Genomic DNA, 24,265 nt, shown 5'->3' on the forward strand with positions numbered 1-24,265 from the left:
AGTGCTTGTGCCACTGAGCTATACCCCCAACCCCTCCCATGCATTTTAAGTCTTTTCCTGAGGTCAGTTCTGCAATCCACTGATAATCTTTTTATGTTTTCACACTTAGGGTGAGCATTTTCTCTTTGGCAGTTATTTTAGATTAGTCCTAAGCTCGTTGCTTGCTTAATTCTTCGCATGTTTGCACAGAATTTCTTAGACTCTCAGTGTCATATGCAAAAGCTTGCAGGGGTCTGTGAGAGAGCATTCTGGGATTATGTGAGCTGACATACCACTGTGTATTAGTTTGTATTGTGCTGCTTTGCTGTTTGTTTTACTAGTTCTAAAAGTCCTTTGGTAAAGTTCTTTGGGTCTTCCAGGTAAAGAATATTATCTGTAGATAGAGTAATTTGACTTTTCCCTTTCCTATGTATAGCCCTTTTATTTCTTTCTTGCCTGATTGCACTGGCTAAAGTTTCAAGTACTGTACTGAACAAGAGTGGTGAGACTGGACACCTTGTCTCACTCGTGATTTTAGAGGAAGTGCTTTCAGTTTTGACTCCTCCAGTGTAATGGCCAAGAGTTTATTTTGTGTGGCTTTTATCAGTTTGAAGTAAGGTCCTTCTCTACCTATTTTCATCAGGGTTTCTCCTCATTATGGATCATGTATTCCTCTTTGCATGCCTTTTCTTCTTTCAGTACTGGGAATTGAACCTGGGGCCTGTGCACTAAGCTACACCCCCCAACTCTTTTTGTATTATTTTAAATTTTGACACAGGGTCTTGCTAAATTGCCTAAACTGGGCTTGAATTTGAGATCTTCCTGCCTCAGCCTCCCAAAAGTGCTGAGATTACAAGCATGAGTAACTATGCCCAGCTCTGGTTTTTTATTCTATACTTGTTGGTTGCTGGATATTTTTGTGTTCAATTAATATTCTTTAATCATATTTTGCAATAATAAGTAAGAGCTTTGTTTTGAAAGTAGTTTGATCCTCTTAGGTCTTTGTTTCAGGATAAGAAGTCTCAATACTCATCTTAGTGTTAATTATTTGTACTGTTGAGTTTAGATTCTATGTGTACTTTTAATAGTTCCCTGGATATCATAAAAGTATGTACCTTAGCTCTTGAGTATAGACCACTCTTACTGATTTTTTATGAGTGATGGATGCTATTGCATTTGAAACTTTCAGATGGTCACTTGGTTGTTATTCACATACAGAAGTATGGATTAAACCACACCATGGCAACCTTCTGTAGGTCTCCAGAGTTCTGTTTTTGTGTGCATCTCGCTCCTCCCCAGTACTTTGTCTTTTGCTCTCAAGTTACCTTGATCACTTCAGATGTTCGGCTTCGTGTGCTCAACTCTGGGTGTCTGCCAGAGGTCTCCTGGGTTCCCTCTGTGTGCCATAGCTGTAGGAGACAACTCACTTCCTCTGTTTCCCATCCATTGTCTTAAAAATGGCTCTTTCGTATTTATTAATTTCTTTACTGTTGTTTGTTTCAGACAAGAGGAGGGTAAAACAGGTCCCTGTTACTTCATCCTAGTCCAAAGCAGTATGCTTCTTAAATTTTTATAAACATGATATTTTGTGATTCTGTTGATAAGGCTATAGGCAAGCAGAAAAAGCTAAGGAAAGGATATGGTAACTGTAGAAGAGTGAAATACTAGCCAGTGACTTGAATAACTAATAAGGATTCTTTTTTTAGAATAGGACTGTCTTCAGAGGGGTACATAATAAACAAAAGGAACAAAATTTGCTGATTGCTATTCAGATCCCACTTTGATAGTTTTGCAAATTATTTATAATTTAAAACATTAGTGATGATAGTGATCCTTTATTCTTTGGTCTCTGATTTTTCTTCTGTGTTCTAGCTCTTTTAAATTTTGACTAGATAATATAAAAATATGTAATAGTAAGCTAAGCCATAAAAATGATTGTACCTTTTGGTACAAATAAAAAGAGGTATGCAAGACAGTATTTTGTGTTCTAAATTTATTAGATCCTGGTTCTTATGTATATCTTTAAATGGTCTTGACTATTCTGTTAACTTTGCACGTGACAATTTTGGTCGTGTTGTTAGAAATACTGTGGTCAGCATTTTGATTGACCTATGTTCTCCACATTTCTAATTACTCAAGGAAGTTAAGATTTTCAGTAAGTTGTATTCTTTCAGTAAGTCTCTGCAGAATATAACTGTATTTTTTATATTTTTAACAACTATAATTCTCAAATTCTTCTGTACCTGAATCTTATTTATAGTGTTGTCATATATTCACTTGGTTTTACAGTTATTTACATATGTAATTATTACAGACATCACAGCGGTTTTCTTCAGTTGATGAACAGACAAAGATTCATAAGACTATGTCTCAAGGAGAGATCGCAAAGTTGGTGGTGAGACAGAAGTCTTCAGATTCGGATATAAGGTATAAAGTATGCACAGAATTAGTGGGGTAATAGAATTTTATTTAAAATTAACTAAATACTGAGCTTTGAATTAAATTCATTTACTAGTTTTTCAAGGAAAAAAGCACCAGTAATGACAGACACTAGAAGTTCAAACCTGTGATACGAGCTTTACTTTCCTATAAGTTTAACAGTATGATGAGGGGGAAGTCTGTAAGTCTTTGTATGATTTGTGGGTTTTTTATTGTAAAACAATAGAGAGACCAGATGAGACTGGAAATATGTTCCAGTTTTAGAGTTTGATTTTATTCTAAGTGTTTTAGGAAAAGTCTTCCAGGATATACTTCCATTCTTTTTTAAAGAGCTTGTAGAATTGTTGCTTTTCCAGTAGATATCTTTGTGTTAATTGTATTATATAAGCATTTGGGCCTTCACTGACAACTTCAACACTACAGTGAAGTGTTCTGCTTTGTAATTCTGCCCTAGCCCACTTTCTCACTGACATTAGCGGCAAATTTAGAGATGTTATACTAGAAATCAAAAATTGAGAAACAAGATACTATATAATATAGTAGAAAGAACAGATAGCAGATTAAATATATACATTTAATTTCTGTTTCCTTTCCCCAAATTCCCAAAAAGATCAAACCCACAAAGGACAAAAGAAAAGTAAACCAGAAGTGTAAATGTCTAAATATGTAGGAGAAATTGAATCCTAAGTGTTTAAAACTGAGAAAGAAACAGCTAGCTCACTGACCCATTCCTAGCAGAAAACAAGAAATATACTGTTAAGATAAAACAGATCTTTGGGTTTAAAGTTTACCAAATACCAAAACTAAAAAAAAAATAAAGTAATTCAACCAAATTCCATAGAACTGAAGGATCTGAATTTCTAGATTGGAGGGACCCACTAAGTACCTAACATAATGGATGAAAATAGATCCATCAAAAAACATTATAAAACAAGAGAAAAAAGGAATCTCCATTGTGATGATGATATGAAAGTATCTTTTCACATAACAGCAGCATAGGAAGCAACAAGGGGGAAGCCACTCCAGATTGAGACAGGTCAGAAACCTCTGGGAGGGATTTCTCCAAGAAGATGAACCTGCCAGAGTTCCCAGTGTGTTTTAACATAGTGAAAAGTGAGGTATACAGACAGTAAGAAAACAACATTTAGAGATCAGTTGTATACAGAAACGTGAAGAAATGTAAGAACGGTTTTCATGAGCCAGAAACTCTCTATGGTAAAATACGTCACACTTCAACTGTGAATATTATTTATATGGTAAAAAATGAATACTGAATAGTACTCAATGTAAATACTGAATATTAATCTAACTAAAATTACAGCCGGGTGTGGTGGTGCATGCCTGTAATCCCAGCACTTGGGAGGCTGAGGCAGAGGATTGTTGCGAGTTCAAGACCAGCCTGGGCTACAAAGTGAGCTCAAGGCCAGTGTGAACTGTATGGCGAGACCCTGTCTCAAAAAGACAAAAAAAAGATAGTATTTGTGGTAAAGATAGGATGCGAATGGTGAAACATTCATAATTATTTTCTGTGGTCATGATATGATAGAAATAGAAGCTTATTAAATATCAGAAGAATCAATTATATGAGTTCAGAAGGGTTGCCTCAAAGTAGCAGGAAATGGGGTGAGAGTAACAGAAGAATACTATGTTTGTAATAAGCCTTGCCGAACTGTTTCTCTTTAGTTTAGAAGATAACAAATAGCTAAGTTTAATAATAAGTATTTTGTAGGAGGGAGGATAGGAGAAAGAGACAAAAATAGAGGGGGGAGGAGCGAGCATGGGCTGGAAAACCAGACAGACCTGATTTTAACCTCTACTTCCCTCAGCCCTCTGAGCCCCCACTCGCCCATGTGGGAAATACAGATAATGACACCTCTTCATCATAGCAGTTACAAAAATAAGAAATACTGTATAGAAGGCATAATACATATCCCAATAGATGCTCAGATTTTTAAAGCTTCATTTTAATGCCCTTATTCACAAATCAGTGTACAAATAAGCCTCCTACTACAAGGTTAGAATACACAATCTACAGTCAATAAATGTAAGTTGTTATTAACTCAAGGTAATAATGCCTTGATTTGTATGGTGAAAGACAGTACATAAAGAGGCAAGATAATACAGTAGGTGCGATTCACAGGTTTGTCACTCACTGGCTATGTAACCTATTTTTAACTCTCCCGTTTTTCACTTATAAATACTTATGGTACAGTTTGAGAATCTCAGCCAGGCATGGTGGTGCACACCTGTAATCTCAGCACTTGGGAGGCTGAGGCAGGAGGATCACTGTGAGTTTGGGGCCAGCCTATGCTACATAGTGAGTTCAAGACCAGCCTGAACTGCATAGTGAGACTCTATCTCAGAAAGACAAAAAAAAAAAAAGAGAGACTCTCTTACTCAAAATGCTTAGAATCATAAGTGTTTCAATTTCAGATTTTTAAAATTTGGAATATTTGAATATATATATATTTTGAGGATAAGACCCAAGTCTAAAGATGAAGAATTCATTTGTTTCATATATATCTTATATACCTACAGGGTGATTTAGTACAGTGTTTTTAGTGTCCCTGCACTTTTACTGTGAATTGTCATTTAAGGTCAGGTTTGGAGTTTTCCACATGTGGTATCATATTGGCACTCAGAAAGTTTTGTATTGTAGAATATTTTGGGTTTCAGATGTTTTGGATTATGAATATTCTACCTGTAAAAGTCTTGTCTTAACTGTTCCTTCCTCCCGCCCCTCCCCTCCCCTCTTTTCTTTTCTTCTCTTTTCATTCTTTCTTTCTCTCTTTTAGGCCTCAGAGAGCTAGGATGAGATTCTGGGCCAAAGGGAAGCAAGGAGACAAGAAGACCACAAGAGTAAAACCTGCCATCCAGTCGGAGGTTCCAGCACTCTGTGCTGGCTCAGATGTGATTCCTGCTCATCAGTTTCCAGAGGGTAAAAACAAACAAAGCGGGGAGTTTGTCTTTATTGTTTCTGTTTTTTGTTTGTTTTTGTTTTTGTTTTTCTGAAAGTTTACTGTTTCTGTAGTATTCATAATAACGTTCCTGTTGGCTGAGTATTCTAATGTAAGACCTAACCAGGATTGTTAAATGCTCCTTAATTGATAAAGTTATATACGTGTATTCAAAGCTCCAAGAATATGTGGTGTAAATGAATGAAGTAACGGTCACTTTAAGAATGGTTGTGAATCTTAAGCAAGGCTTAGTTTTCTAAACTGCAAAAATGTAGCCATTATTCATTTAGTTCAATAAATTGAGTGCTTACTATATACAAGGTACTGTACTAAACATGTTATAATTTTTCCAGGATAGATAGGATTATTATTCTAAACTTATAGATGATTCAGGAATCCAGCACCAGAGTCCATGTTTTTGAGCAGTACTGCATGTCATTTATTAGGTACCTATATATACACCATTTTCTTGCAGATGCCTGGCACTTGGTAATATAGTTAATTTTGGGGGCATGAACAAGAACATACTTGAAAGTACTCAGCAATTACTAACTCCAAGAATTCCAGTAATCCCAATATTAGATTACCCGTTTTTCTGAAGCCTTTTTCTTCTTCAGGCATGCCTGAGAGTTTTTAGCTACTATGTAAACATTGTGAATTTATCTTCAATATGTATATACATAAGAAATAGGTGCATGGTAACGAGTAGGAAAATACTAGCATTGACTAAAATAGAAAGAGGACTTAGGAGGAAGCTGTTATCTCTGATGGAGAGATAGGACAGACCTGATAACAATATGTAAGCAAAAACTTCTCATATTTAGAATAAAATACACAGCAGGGAGGAAAGATCATCAAGCTTTTCATAGGAATGGATAGGCTGGAGCACCTCTTGGCTCTGAAAGAGTAGCAGAGATGTAGACTCTTCTTTTTTGTCTCTTAGGACTTTGTTTCTATTGACTGAAAAACTAATATGGAGAAAAATAATTTATTAAATGGATACTGCAAGTTCAGTTTGGAAAACTTAATTCCTTATGAGTGCATTTCTAAGGTGTTACGTTTCTGATGTCTTGTCAGATTGACCATAATTATTTACAGTTTTTCATTTTTCACAGTTTTTTTACTGCTACTTCCCAAGCAGTTCTTTACTTGAAAATATAAGCAGATTTCATTGTAGGTTTGCTTTATAAGGACACCCTATAAAAAGATTATAGCTTTTTGCTTACATTCAGGTAAAAATGTATTTTTCTGTGGTATTTAATGGTAAATTGAGATTATAGTGTTTCTTTAGAACCATTATAAGAATGGAGCTGACTGCCAAATGAAGTAATTAGATATGTAGTACATTATATAATAAAATTTAAAGCAGTTGATAATGATTTAAATATACTTGTATCTTCATATTCTTTATTCTGGTGTCACATTTGAGATTGTGTTTGTCTCAGTTCCTGCCGAAGGTGGCATTTAGTATGTAGGAGATTACTTTTTGTTTTGTTACCAAAATTAACTTTTAGATAGACAGAGGGTAAGGAGCATACAAACAGGTTTGTTAAACAAGCACTTCCGAAAAGAGGCCATTGTTCTTACGAGGCTTCAGATGGGGCTTGGCAAGTCCTGTTCTAGATTATAATGGATTACATGGAATCTCATTTCTCTGGGGTAAAGAATTGCAGGGGAAAATGGAGTGTTTCTGTGTAATATACAAAGCCAGTTCATTCCAGGGATTCTGTGAGAAATTTAGATAGTTATTTGGGATTTGGATAGGAAAATCCTAAATATAACTATACTCAAAGGTAAGCCAAGTTTCAAGCCCTCACCAGTTACTATGAACAGAGTATTCACAGTTCTAGACTGTAGTGAAGAAGAAATAATGACCAGACTCCTTTCATTTGTTGGACTTGTCCATAGATAGCTGTTCTTTTTTTTTTTTTTTTTTTTTTTTTTTTTAAAGATAAAAGGAGGAAAACATTAACAGACATACAACATTTTACAACATCACAAGCACAATACAGACAATACAGAGTTACAAATAAAGTGGTAGGGAATTAGCAATGGTGGTTGTATTACATATTGATATCTTCAAAGTGGCTTCTCATGAAAACAGATATAAACATGCAATACTGGTCAACCAAAGACTCATTGACAGTTTCTTTCAGCATAGAAATAGAAGACAGAAGAACAACCATGTTATCTATCCTGTATATACATACATACAAAATTTCTCCTTCGTTCCCTTCTCTTTTCCCACATCCCAGAAGCCCTTTACTCTTCAGTGGTTTCCTCATTTCACAGTGTCTCATAGATAGCTGTTCTTTTAAGCAAATACAGTAAAGTTTTGACGGGATTAACAGTGTTAAAATGATTGTGTGGTTTACTTTAGGACTGAGATCTTTGATGTTCTACAGTAAGGCACTTCCAGATTTTTAGTATTAAATCTTAGCTCTTTAAGAGATATGATAGCATTTCTCACTACAAAGTGTTAATTCTTAAATATATTTTCTGTACAATTTTGCAACCTGGAATTATTGCCTGCATGCCTGATTTCAGACATTACTTTGCTTTTCAGATACAGTATTTGCCTATGTTTCTTTCAATGACTTACTGATGGAACGTAAAAGAAGGATACGGATATGATCAATATATTTTACTAAATATATCTTTTGGGGTATCGTATCTTTAGTTGTAGAGTTACCTCAGTACCATCCAACACCTCCTTTGAGTCCAGAACTGCCTGGTGGTGGCCATAAGGAGTTCAAAGAGAACAAAGAACCTTCTCCAAAAGTGAGGCGCAGGCGAAGTGTGAAGATCAGCAATGTGGCTATGGATTCCATACACTGGCAAAATGACTCTATCCAAATCATAGCAAGTGCTAGTGACTTAAAAAGCATGGATGAGTTTCTTCTGAAAAAGGTATATTTTGCTTGCTGAATAAGCCTCTGAAAAGCTTTGGCTGCAGAATGCTTGTATGTAACAGAATTAGACACCTAGAGGTAAAAGTTACAGATGCTTCAGTATGTTAGAGGGTTTGTTCTTTACCTGTGTGCTGTAAATAATTGGCACATTACATTTCACATGTGGAGGTGAGGCTTCTTAGTGCACATTTGGGGTTGTTTTTTTGGTAACCAAGCTGTAAAATCATACCATGTTAGAAGGGATCATAGAAATCATCTGGTATTTGGTTATATATTTACACTTTTACCTTTGTCCCATAGCCTGTTGTTTGCACTTTTAGAGCAGTCATTATTGAAGAGATGATACATTTCTACTGTTACATTTGCTATTATATTTGCCTCTTTAAAAAGAAAAGGTAATTCAAATTGGCCTTGAATTCACTGTGTAGCCCAGACTGGCCTCAACCTCATACGAATCCTCCTGTCTCAGCCTCCCAACTACTGGGATTACAGGTGTGCGCCACCATGCCCAACCTCTTTAAAAACTTTTTATTAGTACCTGTTTGCTGTACATTATTACATTCGTTGTGGGGAGTTGGCACATATATATAGCACACCTTAATTCTTTTTACATCCCCTTCCCTCCCACCTGCACCTTCCATCTCTTGGTCCTCTTATAAATGCCTCTTTAATTAGTTGATTGTGTACAATTCTTTCTGTGGTTCCTAGATGAATGACCTTGATAATGAGGACAGCAAGAAGGATACATTAGTAGATGTTGTATTTAAAAAAGCCCTGAAAGAATTTCGGCAGAATATCTTCAGCTTTTATTCATCTGCATTGGCGGTAAGTTCTGGGTATGTTAGGAGGTTTTGAGTAGTTCAGTATCTAAAATTTTGATAATATTCTACTTTTAACTAGAGGTATTTCAAGTTCCTTTTTCTGTTTTAGGGATAAGACAAAAAGTTAAGGACAAGAATAGTGAATGACCTCTGATTAAGTGTCTAAATTCCTTTGAGTAGTTTCCCCTAATCCCTCATTTTGACTTGTCATGATCCTTTTAGCTCTGTTGGAATCTATAACTTGTAATTCTCTGTTGTGTGAAATGTATTATACATTTTCCCCCAGTAGAATTGGGGCAGTGTGTGTTCACTGATTTTTGTATAGCATTTTTTGTCACTTTTAAGTTTACCTTACACTTTTATAGGGTATTTGTTATGTTTTAGAAAATTAAATTTTGTTGCTAAAGTATATAATAATATTTGGCCTATGACTCACCATTAGTATTTATTAATTATCATATTTATTTTATAACATAGTAATTCATAACTTTTTCTGTATTTTTGCTTTTGGTCACTTTTATTCACTGTGAAAGGGGAAATCAAGACCACTTATTAGTATATACTCTATTTTTGGTACTTTTCTCAGCATAAGGTTTTTGCTGCTTAAAACAGGAAATCATAGAGCCAAAGCAAGCTGGAAATTTAAGACTTTAATAGCCAGGTGTGGTGGCACATGCCTGTAATACTGGCACCTGGGAGGCTGAGGCAGGAGGATTGCTGTGAGTTTGAGGCCAGCCTGAACTGTATAGCAATACCTGTCTCAAAAAAGACCAAAAAAAGAAGAAGACTGTAACAGAAATAATCAGCTTATGACAAATAACTAGGTTTGAGGAGGGAGAAGATTGTCCCCTTTTTTTAGTCCTGTCCAGGTACTTAAAAATCTGATGTTGTTTTCGGCTTCATAATTCCTTCATACCTATTATTAGGTACTCAAAGTGTTGAATACTCATGTGCCCTGAATCACATAGCAATGGACAGTATGTGAAACAATGCAAAATAGTTGTTTTGTAATACTGTATCAAAAAAGTTTAACATCCAAAACTGAGGAAAATAAGTTTTAAATGTATATAGTACTTTCTGATGAGCAAAGGCTTTTTTTTCCCTTCTGGATTTCATTTAAATGAATTGAAAGGAATTCCATTTGATTCTTGTGCAAATAATATGGTCTTTGTGAGCTAATCAGTCTTCTTCAGAAAATAAGTTGAAGGTTATCTAATGTATTATTAGGCAAAGATCTAAGTATATAGTCTTTATTGTAGAGTAGAACTGTCTAAACAAGGTCATTTATGTGGAAATTAGTAACTCAGAGTGATGCAAACCATTTTTACAATTTTACAGTCAGTCATACAAAATTGGAAAGACAGACTTAAGGGAGCAGTTCTCAGGACTTGCCCGGTTATTACATTGTTCAAGCTGCTAGGCTATTTCAAAAACTTAGGTTTTATTCTGGTTCCATTCCTACACTAGAGTGGGAGTTTCAGATGCTATGTGACCACATGACCATGGTTATTAGAAAGTGTATCAGGAGCTTAATCTTTACTCTAAATATAGTATTATTCATTACAAGTTTATGTAGACTTTGGTATTTAACACATTTCCACCAGCTTGAACCATTGGTGGTACATGCATGATTGCCCCATCTGATGGCATGGTACAGTCGTGCATGTGTGGTCTCATCGTGAGTGTGTTAAAGAATTCTTCATGAAATCTTACATTTCTTATTTCTTTTTAGATGGATGACGGGAAAAGCATACGGTATAAAGACCTCTATGCACTGTTTGAGCAGATTCTGGAAAAGACCATGAGGCTCGAACAGCGTGATTGGAGTGAATCTCCAGTGAGAGTTTGGGTCAACACTTTCAAAGTGTTTTTAGATGAATACATGAATGAATTCAAGACTTCTGATAGCATAGCTGCCAAGGTAAATGTGATATATTTTGATACCTAAAAAGATGCAATTATAAATTCTTTTTAAGAATCTGTTTAGGACATCTGATATTTAAGAAAAACATTTACAGAGAACATGTCAACTTAGCATTACTGTAGATACCTTGAACTCTTTTCTGTCTTAAAAGTTTGTCAGACCGTATTTTCTTTTCTTTTCTTTTCTTTTCTTCTCTTTTCTTTTCTCTTTTTTTCTTTCTGGTGTTACTGTTTTTGTTGTACTGTTGAACTAGAGATTGAACTTAGTTAGGGCCTTCACACTGAGCTATGGCCCCAGTCCTTTTTTTAAAATTTTTTTTTCTGAGAGAGGGTCTTTGTAAGTTGCTTATTGCCCAGACTGGATTGGACTTAAACTTATAATCCACCTTTCTCAGTCTTACAGAGAACTAGAATTACAGGGTGCATCACCAAGCCCTGCTTATGAAACTGTATTTTCTAAATCCTCTGTAATGAGTACATTCTTCACTGAGTTAAATATATAAGGTTGTACCCTCAAGATTGTGTTCTCAACTTTAATAGAGACCAGTACCTGAATTTGCTTTAAAAAACATTGGTTAAAAATATTTTTCATTGTAGTATCTAGTAGTCTTTATCCTGCTCTCATAAATTATACTTCCTCTTGAATAAGTTTTTAGGAAAATAAGTGTTTTACTAAAGGTTATTATTTTATACAAAAGATTTGTACTTATAAGGTATTATCAAAAAATATGACTGTTTAAGAATGTATTACAGTAAAAGATATATAGCTATTTATCCCCCTCAAAATATTCCTCTTTCCTTGAAACATACTATCCCATAACTTTCCCACTTTGCAAAGCAATTCTGGAAGTCCTCTTTCATGACTGTCTCTAGTTGCATTGCCATAGCTCCCTTAATGTCTGAATCAATCGAAAACAATTTACTTTTCATGCCCATTTTGACTTTGGGGAAGAGCAAGCCATCACAGGGTGCTAGATCCAGTGAATAAGGTAGATGAATGCACATCGTAATTTTTTTTACCAGCCCACCTTTCAATAGGCTCACACAGTAAGGCCTTCATGGCCAGGCATGGTAGTGCACACCTGTAATCCCAGAACTCAGGAGGATTGCTGTGAGTTCAAGACTAGCCTGGGCTACAAAGTGCACTCAAGGCCGACCTTTCTCATAACCTGTCTCAAAAAGGCCAAAAAACCCCCTAATGGTTAAAATAGTCATTTACATTAGTAATAGTGTGACTTCTGGACAGAACTGAGATTTCAAAATCATCTCTCTGTATCTTTCCATTTTGTTGCTTTTATGAGCACTATACATTTTCTTTTAAAGCATAAGGAGTTGTTTATTACCTATTGAACAAACAACTCAACATTTGCAAAGAAGCAAGAAAAGATGTTAGTCTTTGTTACCTTAGTTTCTTTATTTCTGCCTACCCTTTCCAGGTGCCAAAAACTGAAAGAAAGAAAAGACGGAAAAAAGAAACTGATTTGGTAAGTCTTTTTATGTTATGAGAAAGGAACTTTCAGATCAACGTGTTGAATATCACATAGTATTTCTCTGGATATACTGTATTTAAGGAATAGGTTTGTTAGGTACTTAACGTGTTTCCATGAGCTTGAACCATTTAAGTCACCTGCCCAGCAGCAAGATGTACAAATGAAGGCCCCATCGTGACAGTGTTAAGTCATATATGTCTTTAGAATTATTTAGAATGACACTTGTGCCCTGAATTTGGTAGCATGAGTTGTTCTCAGTGGTGGCTTTCTAAAATAGACAATTTAAAATGTTTACTTATAAAGGTACAAGCATGATCTCTTATCTAACTAGGGATACTGTTTTTACAATTTTGCTTTCTGTGAGCAGCTCATAAAAATGGAAGCATGTAATGTGTGGTTTTTTGCATGACTTCTTAGCATGTTTTTGAGGTCCACCTGTATTGCATATATTAGTAGTTCATGTTTTTTAGTTCTGAGTGGAATTCTATTATGTGGATATATCATATTTTATTTCTCCTTATCAAATCACAGATGTTCAGATAGTTTTATTTTTTGACTATTAAGAATAGTGATGCTATGAACAATCATGTATAAATCTTTTTATGCACGTATGCTTTGAGTTCCCTTAGATACAAACCTGAGAGTTTAGTTTCTGGCTCATTTAGTAACTCTAAAGGTTAAAATTTTCAGAAATTGCCAAACTCTTTTCCAAGTGATTATTCTGCCATATAGTCTAGAGACTTCTTTCTACATCCTCATCAGTGCTTGTTATTGTTTTTTTATAGCCATTCTGGTGGGTATGATTTAGTATCCTACTGTAGTTTCAATTTGCCTTTTGCACATAATTAATGGTAATAACTATCAATAGATCTTCTCAGTGTCTATTCGCCTTTTGTACTTCCCTTTACTGAAATTTCTATTCAGTATTTTAACCATTTTTAATTGGGTTGACATTGTGTTATAATATTTCATTATATATTGAGGAAGTATTTTATCATGTACAGTATATGATTTGTAAATATTTTCTGTTCATCTGTGCCTTTTTTTCTTAATAGTGTGTTTGAAGGTTAAAGTTTTAAATTTTAATGAAGGCTAAAACAGTAGATAATGTTACACAACATAAATTCATTGATATGGTTTTTCTATATTACTACCTATGTATAATACATAATGCTTACATTCCTCCTGTGGAGATGGTACATGTGTACAACACATCTTAATCCCTTTTCTCATCTCCTTTTCCTACTCTCCCTCCCACTACCTTCCACCTCTTGATTCTCTTTCCATTTGAGAAAGATCTCTGTACTTCCTATAATCTTTTATTTTGCTCTTTATTTATAATTTGGGTTGCCCATATAAAAGAAACCATGCAGTATTTGATCTGTGTGTCTGATTTATTTTACTTAACATTATGGTCTAAAGGTACATTCATCTTCCTATAAATGACTCAAGTTGATGTTTCTTTATAGCAGAATAGTACTCCATTGTGTATAAAAACATTTTCTTTGTCCATTCATCTGTTAATGGAGATGTAGGCTGCTTCAAAATTTAGCTGTTACGAATTGTGCTGCTGCAAACGTGGTATGCATGTATCGCTGTACCATGATGTCTCCAACTTTTTTGTGGATCATACCTAGAAGGGGAACACCTGGGTCAAATGGAATCTCTAGATTTAGTTTTGTGAGAAATCTCCATACCGATTTCCATGGTGATTGTACTAGTTTACATCTCTGCTAATAGTGTACAAGGATTCTTTTTTCCCCTTAAGGCTCACTAGCGTTTGTTATTATTTGATTTCTTGGTGATGACCATTCTTTCTGGGGTAAGGTAGAATTTCAGTGTTGCTTTATTTTGCATTTCTCTAATGGCCAGTGATGTTGAACATTTCTTCATGTATTTGTTGGCCATTTGTACTTTTTGTGTGAAGAGTTGCCCACTGTTTATTGTTTTGTTTTGTTTTTTGTTTTTACTGCGGGGGCTAATTTTTAAAAATTGTTTATGTATTCTAGGTATTAGTCCTGTCTGAGGAATGACTAGCAAAAATTTTTCCTTGTTCTGTAGATTGTTTTTTCATTCTGTTGATTGTTTCTTTTGGTGTGCAGAAGCTTTTAAATTTGGTATGTTCCTATTTGTTGATTCTTGGTACTATTTCCTGCGTTACAGGGTCTGTTGAGAAAGTTCTTGTTTGTGCCTTATGTCCTCAAGAGTTTTACCTATTTTATCTTCCAGCAGGTTATTTCTGTTTTAACATTTAGTTCTTTGATCCTTTTTGATTTTGGTTTGGCACATGGTAAGAGATATGGGTCTAGATTCAGTCGTCTGCAGTGGATAGCCAATTTTTTGAACACTATTTATTAAAGAGACTATTTTTTCTCTAGTGTATGTTCTTGCCCCTTTGTGAAAGATCACATAACTGAATGTGTTTGTGGTTGTTTCGGCATCCTCTGTTATGTTCCGTTGACCCTCCTGTCTGTTTTTGTACTAATACCATGCAGTTTTTATCACTATATGTTTGTAATATAACTTCAACCCCAGGATTGTAATGCCTCCTGCTTTGCTCTTTTTAACCAGAATGGCTTTTGCTATTTCGAGTCTCTTCTGGTTCCATATGAATTTTAGGATTATTTTCTCTAGTTCTATAAGGAATGCGGCTATTATTTTGATTAGGATTGGGTTAAATCTGTGTATGAATTTTGGAAGTATATCCGTTTTGGCTATAAATGTTCCAGAAACGGAATATATATCCAGAAACAGGGAATGTCTTTTAATTTTTCTGGTGTCTTCTTCAATTCCTTTTTCAGAGTTTTTATTGTAGAGATCTTTCACTTCCTTAGTTAGGGTAATACCTAAGATGATTTTTCTTAATGCTATGATGAATGGTATTTGTTTTCCTAATTTTTTTCTCAGTGGTTTCATTATCAGTGTACAGCAACACTATTGATTTTTGTGTGTTCATTTTGTATCCTACTACATTACTGAATTTGGTTATTCTGAGAGTCTTTTGGTGGGGTTTTTGTGGATCTTCTGTGTAGAGGATTGTCTTACCAGCAAAAAATGAAAATTTGACTTCTTCCTTTCCTATACATATGCCTTTTATTTCTTTTTCTTACCTAATTGCTGTTGCTAATGTTTCAGGTACTATGTTGAACATGAGTGGTGATGATGGACTTCCTCATCTTGTTCCTGATTGTAGAGGAAAAGCTTTCAGGTTTTCCCCATTTAATATGATGTTGGCAGTAGGTTTGTGATAAGAGGCTTTTATCAGATAGAGATAAGTTCCTTCTAATACCTGTGTTTTCAATGGTTTTTTTAATAGTAGAAGGATTTTGGATTTTGCCACAAGTTTTTTCTGCATATTTTGAGATGATCATATGATTTTGGTTCTTGTTTCTATTTCTATACTGTATTACTTTTCTTGATTTACATATGTTAAGCCATCCTTGCATCCTTGGCATGAACCCTAGTTGGCCATGATGTATGATCTTTTTGATGATTTGTTACATTCTGTTTGCAGTATCTTGTTGAGGACTTTGCATGTATGTTCATTAAGAGATTGGTTTATACGTCTCCTTTTTGATTGGATCCATGTGTGGTTTTGGAATCAGGGTAATAGTAGCTTCTAGGAAGGACATTAGGCGACTCCTTCCCTTTCAAGATGTATTGGGGTTGGATCTTCATTGAAGTTTTTATACATTTCATTAGTGATCCATTCAGACCTAGCTCATCTTACTGAGTAGGTTTTTTTATTTCATTGCTTTTTATTGGATTAGTCAATGTTTTAAAATCTCCTTGGTTCCGTTTTGGTAATTTGTATGTATGTAGGAATCTGTCCATTTCTTCTGTAGTTTCCAGTTTTATTGGCATATAGACTTGTGAAGTAGTTGTTGATTTTAGGCAGTATCCATTGTGATTTTAACTTTTTCATTTCTTGTTGCATTGATTTGGGTCTTTTCCGTCTTTTTATTAGACTGGAATGGCTTTTGAAGTCGTATTTTTTTTAAATTTTTTATTATTCCATGTTTGCAGTACATAATGGTTACATTCATCATGAGGAATTGGTACATGTATATAATGCCTCTTAAATTCTCTTTTTCATCCCCTTGCTCTCCTCTCCCTTCCTTCTTCCTTATATTCACATTGTAATTAATCATTTGTTAAGTCTTCATAGTAGTATCATTGTCTGAAAGGACTAGCAAAGTATTCCTCCACTTTCCAGTTTCCTATCTTTATGAAGTGGGATTGTCTTCATGTTGTTCAAACTCAGTTGCATGCTGCAGTAGATGAAGGGTAGAAGTAGGGCAGAGTCCAGGTGTCTTTCAGTAAGACAGACATTCAAGAGGTTTACAAAAATGGAGAACTGTACTCCCCTTTTGTCTAATGTCTTTGCTTTAAAGATATAATGGTCTTTCATGGCAGCATTACTTACGCTAAGCTGTAACGTTCACTCATTTTCAGTGAGTTCAAGGGAAATGCTGTCACATTTCTTCAGTCTTTATTTCTAGTGTACTAGGGTTCTCAGGCAACAGAAATCATTTGAGGTCATCAGTAATTTTCAAAGTGGGAGAGGTTCCTGAGGCTAAAAACAAAAGGAAACAGGTGTGAGAAGTGCTGCTTTGAATTGAGCATGCGGACTCGGTCACATAAGATAGCAGTTGTGTTGGCCGCCTTGCCTTGTTTTTTGTATAAATTGGTCGTACTTATCAATCTTGTTAGCTTTTGGAAACAAGACCCATATATTTTATTTCTCAGAAGACTGTAATTCTCCCCCGGAATAAGTATCCAGTGAAGATTTAGGAGGGGATTGGAGGATTTCCCATTGCTGACCATGTTAGGGAGGCATTTTGTGTACTGGGTTTAAAATAAACAGTTGACTTTTTTCACTCAGGTGGAAGAACACAATGGTCATGTCTTTAAGGCCACTCAATATAGCATCCCTACTTACTGTGAATATTGTTCTTCTCTGATATGGATAATGGACCGAGCCTCAGTTTGCAAATGTAAGTATGAGAAATCTTTGAGGAATTTTTTTTAACTATCTAACATCTCTATATCCTTGAGTTTTTCTTTAACATGAAAGAATAAATCATACTACCTACTCTTTTTTTTTTTTAATCCTGCTCTTAGTATTATATTCTGTGTTACCCATTCTGTGTATTCAAACAGGATATTTGGTATTACTTGGTCCTTGAAAGCTCACTCTATCTGAACTGTTTCTCCCCTACATTTAAGTATGATTTCTTTTTCAGTAAATTCATGTTTTCACCCATGTTACCTCCCTGTCAAAGAGCTCTTTGCTTACTCTCCTACCTAAACCATAACTCTATTCTCTAATCCCTTCCTCTGATTTGATAGTCCTTTTAACACTTATTATTACTTTCATTAAAGTGTTACTTAGGTTAAGCTGCAATATGTTAGTACGAAATAATATTAAATGCTCATTTGTTTTCTTGATATTCAGTCTATCCTAATATGGTTATGAAACTTACTTGTCTCTTCAGTTTTACCCATGCATAGAACATTTCTGGCATATAGTGGGTTATTATAATATTTGTTGAGTAGATGGATGGATGTACTGCTGGATGAATGGATGGATGGATTCTTAGATTATAGCCAAAAAGGTACTTTCTCAACTGTAGTCCATTCACCAGAATATGTAAATCCTAAAAATGTGTGAAGAGATTTCTCATAGGTCACCTTTACTCTGGCTTTAGCTCACATTCCTCTCATTTATTATTTGTTCTTATTCTATCAGTAGTTAGTAATTCTGTGAGGCTTTGCTTTTATTAGCAGGCCAGAATTGAAGGAAAGAAATATTAGGCAGGACTGGGACTTCCAAGGCAAACAGAAACACCAGAATGACAGAAACACAGAATGACTCAGGATTTGGAGGCAAGCTGGGTGTGGTGGCGCATACTTGTAATCCCAGCACTTGGAAAACTGAGGCAGGGGATTGTTGCAAGTTCAAGGACAGCCTGGGCTACAAAGTGAGCTCATGGCCAGCCTGAACTGCGTAGTAAGACCCTGTCTCAAAAAGACAAGGAAAAAAAAAGGATTTGGAGGCAGATTTATTTTATGTTGTACAGGCACTGAGTAGGAAGCAGTTATTCCTCAAAATGTCAGGCACTGATCTTTGGTGGTCTAGGGCTTATATGAGATAAGCAAGCAGGAAGTACAGAGGCAGAATGGCTTGTCAGTGGGGATTGCTTCCTACAGTATGCATCATGGGTACCAGCCATTTCTAAGAAACAGAAACAACTGGCACTGGAACAGGAACCTGGGCAACTAAGAAACAGAAGTACTGGCTTGGGGGAAGGATTTTCTGTTACATTTTCCCCCTTGTTTAGTTTCCCTGCAAATCTTCCTTGGGCATATTACATGTACTCTTTTGAGACAAGACCCAACTAGAAGCAGTAACATTAGGGTTGTCAGTGCACCTAGCCAAGGTCCCCAGGATTGTCTTATTACAGAGTTTTCCCCCAAGTTGCTTTTTAGGAAGAAACATAATTTAGGCCATTCTGTTCTGTAACATTATTCTGGCAAGGGAGTAAGGGAATCAGTCTGATCTCAGAGAGTGTCCAGTATGCTTTGGATGCTCATCAAATCTTGGTCAAGTGTTTGATTGTTCTATTCTCTTGGGGCAACCATCTATAGAGTTTAAGGCAGAAACCACAGCTAGCAAGGGGTGAGGAAGCAAGGGTTGGGTTAAGCAGCCTGAAAAGACACAAAAATCGAGGGGAATAGGTATAGAGCAATCCTGTGAATGATGTCCTCAGGTTTCAGCCGTGTATGGTGTATCAGTCAGGGTTTTACTGGAGAAACAGATATAACACAGGATGTAGAAATTACAAGATTGGCTTACGACGGTCAGCCAGAGAGTTGTATGGGGAAGTGTGCAGAGGATGTCTGCACACTGAAGACAGAAGGAATCAGTCCAGGGTCTGGAGTTCACTGCAGAGTTCCTTGCAAGTCCTTACCAGGAGGCTGATGAGTCTGTGACGGAAGGCTGAAGGATCCAAGGTGGAAGCCGAAGAGTGTACTAGAAGCCAGGAGACTAAGTCCAAGCTGAAGGTGAAGACTGGAGCTCCTCCAAAAGGAATGGAAGTACCTCCGTCCTTCTTCATTTCCTTTTATATTACCTAGGTGATGATCCACCCTACGGTGGCTCCTCTACACCCTAGGGTGTAGAATTGCTGAGCCAATTGCTGAGCCAAGTTTAGTTATGCTTCTAAACTTCTCAAGTTGACATAATTAATCAGCCACTACACATGGACTGGTCAGAGTCCAGAGTGACCAGAGTAGGGCTTTGAGTGTATTGTGTCTTCAGAGTGAGCTATCTGATCCAGGTAAATTCTTCAGTGGATCTAAGGCTGGATTTCTGAAACTTGTAGGTGTAGTTAATATGTGCCTGGGTTATATGTGTGTGCAGGAGTGCCTAAAGGTATAGCTGATCCTTTTAGCTAAACTTTTGTGGAGCTAGTTATAAGCTATTTCTGCACTATACTGTATGAGGCCAGGGCCAGTGGCACAGATGCTGAAGCCTGGGCTGGCTGCAGGGGTACAGGTGCCAGCATTGCAGCTTGAGCTTGCAGAATATACAGTGGGGGCAAGTCTGGTCACTGGGGTTGATGTTTCAGTCAATGGGATCTTTGGAGGGAACTTAAGCCTCTGATTTGAATTATTTTGTATTGGTTGCAGATTTCTAAACAGCATCAGGAAGCAGTAGCAGGAGAATTTTAGCCAAAATAGCTTTGTCCAAGGTGACCACAGCATATCTAGCCTGTCAGACTCTATTCCTAACAGAGCTCCCATCCATAAACAGGGTGTACTTAGCATCTGATGGGGTTTATTTTTCAGTAGGTCCAGTACAGCAATGTGGTACCTGGACAGTTAAATCTCTGCCTAAGGTGAGCTTGTCAGTTTTCTTGACCAGAAGGACAGTGGCTGTTAGAGCATGGGGGTAGGGAGAGTTTAGTGACTGGTTGCAAGTATTTGCACAGGTAGGCCGCTGGGCACTCCCAGGTGCTGACAGGCATCATTGTTTTTGTAAATTCAAGGATCCAGACTCTATACAAGCCAGCAGCTCCAAGGAATTTGTGGAGTTTCTTTCTTGCAACCAGTTTCTGCCAGATATTGTAGCAGAGATTTTGTGCCTTTCCAGCAGGCAGCTCAGGTGTCATTCATTAGAAGTACAGTGATCTTCCTCAAAGAGGGTAAATAAATTTTTGAACCTCTGGGAGGTTGACTCCTGGTCAGTTAACCTTAGAGTCCAGAGCTGAGGTCTTTGTGAAGAGGGGCTGGCTAACAGGAGCCAGCTGAAGGTAGAAGAAAGCATTCTTTAGGTCCAGAAGACTGTGGGTAGCAGAAGACTGAGGCAGCATATATGGAGAGCAATTGCGGTGGCATTGACAGCTTGGAGATCTTGAACTGGTTTTACAGGCAGGAGCAGTGTATTTTAGCAGTTATTTTGCAGTTTTGAAGCCTCATTTTTTTTTTCCTTCTCAGTGGATCATGATGGAGCTATAAGGGACAGAGAAACAGGTTATCTCAGGGAAAAGTTGCTAGGGCCTCCTTGAAAACAGTGGGAGAATTCCCAAATCCTTGTGGCAGTGGAGTAACAGTCCAAAAAGGGTGTATGGGTTGGGAATTGCAGAATGCAAGGTGATGGCTGTGTTGCTGATGGCATGGATATCTTACGCAAGGTAATTAACAGTCTGTCAGGCTGATGTGTGGCTGGATGCCTGTTTGTGTTTCTCAGGACATCCGACAGCAGCATGGGTCATGGCGAGGCTGCATGGTTGATGGTCAGGCCCAGAGGTGAGTCTTTAGTTTATACCTCTGGGAATAGAGTTTTCAGAACTTCAGAAATGTGGTTATCTGTCTCAGGCTGATGCAGGCATCATCTTCCTCTCAGGGAACAAAGTTGAAAGTACAGGGTTAAATGAAAGGGAGGTTGACTGGCTTGGTGCAAAGGAGATGCTTGCTTCTAACTTGAGGAAAAAGTTTTTTTTCAGAAGCAGTATGGGGACTGGCTTATACAGGAATTTATGTTTGATAAGATGTCCTTCTAAGCTGCAAGTTTGTGCCCGGCAGAAGAAGTGAGAAGCAAGAGTCCCAGTTGCCTGTGATGGTAGCTTTTTGACAGAGGGAACTTTTGAACGCAGAGTTCTGTTTCATTGTCTACCAGGAAAGTCACAGGTTTGCCCCCTGACTTTTGCTATGACCACGGGCTCTTGGGTTCAGTTTGATAGAGCTTGGTCTGTCCTATCCATCCAGGCCCAGTGTGCTGAGGAGAGGTTCAGGTTGAGGTGGGCCTGGATAGTCAGGTATTTTGTATCTCGCAGATGGAGGGGGCATTTATCTTTGTGTCCATAGCTTGTGTAACTCATAACCAGAGGGTATGGTTGTCTGTCAGGCTGGATTTTCTTATGGACATCCGATGCTTTTTTATCCGGTATCTGGGTAACAGTGGTTGATGGGCTTTTTGTCCTCCTCTTTGATGTCTTTGAGAAGTGCTTGACTAGGTTGTTTCTAGGCAAGGTGACCTTGGAAAGGCCATCACAACTCATTTGTCAGGGCTGACAGTCCAAGTTTTCCTCAGTCAAAATGTGGACATTTCTGTGTTGATTAGACTCAAAAGGAATTGCTGACAGCTATCTTGGGTGGGCATTAGATGATGCCATCTGACTGGGATAGGTGTGTAAGCAGAAGGCTCTGGAGGGGGAGCCTCTGTGCCCAATTACAGGCAGTGGCTAGCTGGAACCAGTTCAGCAGGCTGGAAGTAGATGAGTCAGGAGGAGGGAACGAAGCTATAGGTGTTGGCAGGAACTGTGGTGGCCAACAAGGGTACCAAGGTGGAATTCTCAGGAAAAAATGGGCCTCATTTTTCTTTTTCTTTTTTCTTTGAGATGCAGGGAGCAGTGTGGTTTCCTTTTTAACTCCATAAAAACCCTTTTTCTTGCAGCCAGGGACTGTGAGTTTTAACTAATTAATTCCCATCTCTGACTTCCTATGTGTGTGTTCTGTACCCTTGAATGATGGAGCAACAAGAGTGGGTGCCCCTAAGAGAGAGACCATACAGATGCCCACCTCATGGGGACTTAGGCACAGTTTAGCTAAGGAGAGTGCAAGGCCTCATTTATGCCATATGTCAGTTGCCACAGAACCACAGGTGAGGGCCCAATCAGCCACCTCAACCAGTGCTTCTGTCTTAGTGCACAGATGGAGCAGCCTGTTGTTTACACTGTCCATTCCATTCACTCACACATTCAGCAGGCACACAGAGGTTAAACATTCTAACCCCTCTTCCCTTGAGGGTGGCCTTAACTAACAAGAGTTAATCTGCTCTTTTTGCTCAAGCTGAGCAGGACTGACAGACTAACTGGGGTTCCCCTGGAGGTCTTACTGGAATCAGGCAGGCAGACAGACAGATTTTTGTCCTCCTCCCTTTGGGGTCCAATGTGAGCCACTCAAGCAGGGAGCCAGAAATCCTCCAGACCTCCAAGGGGACTTAAGAAATCTTGAGAGTGCACCTTTCCATCAGGACCTAGAGAGGTCTTTGCTCCATCTGCAAGGGCCGCAACCAGGGCCCAAAGAGGTCAGCATGGTTGGTCTTCCTGGCCAATGCCCCAGATGCTACAGCAAACAGAAACACCAAAACAACACGCAGGAAACAACACGTGGGATTTAAGGCAGACTTATTTTACATCGGACAGGCACTGACAAGGAATCAGTTGTTCCTTGGAATGTTAGGCCCTGATCTCTGGTGGTCTAGAGCTTATATGAGATAAGCAAGCAGGAAGTACAGAGGCAGAATAGCTTGTCAGCTAGGGATTGGTTCTTATAATGTGCATCACAATGACCAGCTGTTTCTATGAAATATGAGCAATTGGAACTGGAACAGGAACTCTTACCTGGGCAACTAAGAAGCTGAAGTATATTAGCTAGGGGGGCATTTTCTGTTATAGGACCAGTGTCCCAGCAATAATAAAAGTCATTTTACTATAGCAAAATCACCAGTTTCTTGAGTCTGTTGCTTGGTTTTGTGGTTTAACAACAGTTTTCTCCTTTTTTGTTTCTTTTTAAAAATAATAGACTGCTTCATCAGTTTGCATGTCATCCTTGGACAAATCTCTGTGTAATTCCAGTTTTAGTATGTTCTACCAAACCAAGCACTTCTTTTCATTTTATTATCAGTAGTCTAAAAAATTATAAAGAAAGTGAATGTATGAAGTAGTTTAAAATATACTTTACTATTTATTAGTCTAGTTTTTGAAGTTTTAGAGTCATTTCTTCTGTGACCCAATGCTGAAAATTTAAGGAATTTGACCTTTTATGACTTTGGGTGAAGCTGTTTTGATTTCTCATGGAATTAAATTTTTTTTGTAATTTTCATGATGACTGCACCAATATAGTGACATTATCTTGCCTGTTATGGCAAAATTCAGTGAGCAAGCACCTATGAGACACCAAATATAGGAACAAACAAAGCTTTATTGGAGCCGGTGACTGATACCCTGACAAAGTCAGAATACAAAATGTCAGCTCTCAGATCTGGACTTCGCTTCCAGTTCAAATAACATTTTGGTTTCCATAGTAACCATATATCAAGGGTTTCTGACAAAAGGTCACAAGATTTATACTTCCCAGGTATTCATTAAACAGGATGCAGTTAATCTTAGCTTATTCACAGTTTGTTTTATCTATTGGTTCCTCTAGAGAAAAGACTTGTTCCTCCTCTTATGGTT

At 37.3% G+C, this 24,265-nt stretch overlaps 1 protein-coding gene across 7 annotated transcripts in view; it reads left to right on the top strand.

Annotated features, from left to right (window-relative positions):
* The window catches only part of Myo9a (myosin IXA), a 207,138-nt gene that overhangs the window by 151,892 nt on the left and 30,981 nt on the right, over positions 1 to 24,265 (top strand). For all 7 annotated transcript variants that reach the window (XM_013518986.1, XM_013518991.1, XM_013518987.1 and 4 more), the window contains 7 exons: positions 2,294 to 2,406; positions 5,214 to 5,356; positions 8,056 to 8,285; positions 8,996 to 9,112; positions 10,841 to 11,029; positions 12,468 to 12,515; positions 17,407 to 17,518. In XM_013518986.1, coding sequence (XP_013374440.1) covers positions 2,294 to 2,406; positions 5,214 to 5,356; positions 8,056 to 8,285; positions 8,996 to 9,112; positions 10,841 to 11,029; positions 12,468 to 12,515; positions 17,407 to 17,518 — 952 coding nt within the window. The remainder of the gene's footprint in view (positions 1 to 2,293; positions 2,407 to 5,213; positions 5,357 to 8,055; positions 8,286 to 8,995; positions 9,113 to 10,840; positions 11,030 to 12,467; positions 12,516 to 17,406; positions 17,519 to 24,265) is intronic.

The sequence above is a fragment of the Chinchilla lanigera genome, unplaced genomic scaffold, assembly GCF_000276665.1.
Source record: "Chinchilla lanigera isolate Chin_1 unplaced genomic scaffold, ChiLan1.0 scaffold00049, whole genome shotgun sequence".
NCBI classification, from domain to species: Eukaryota; Metazoa; Chordata; class Mammalia; order Rodentia; family Chinchillidae; genus Chinchilla; species Chinchilla lanigera.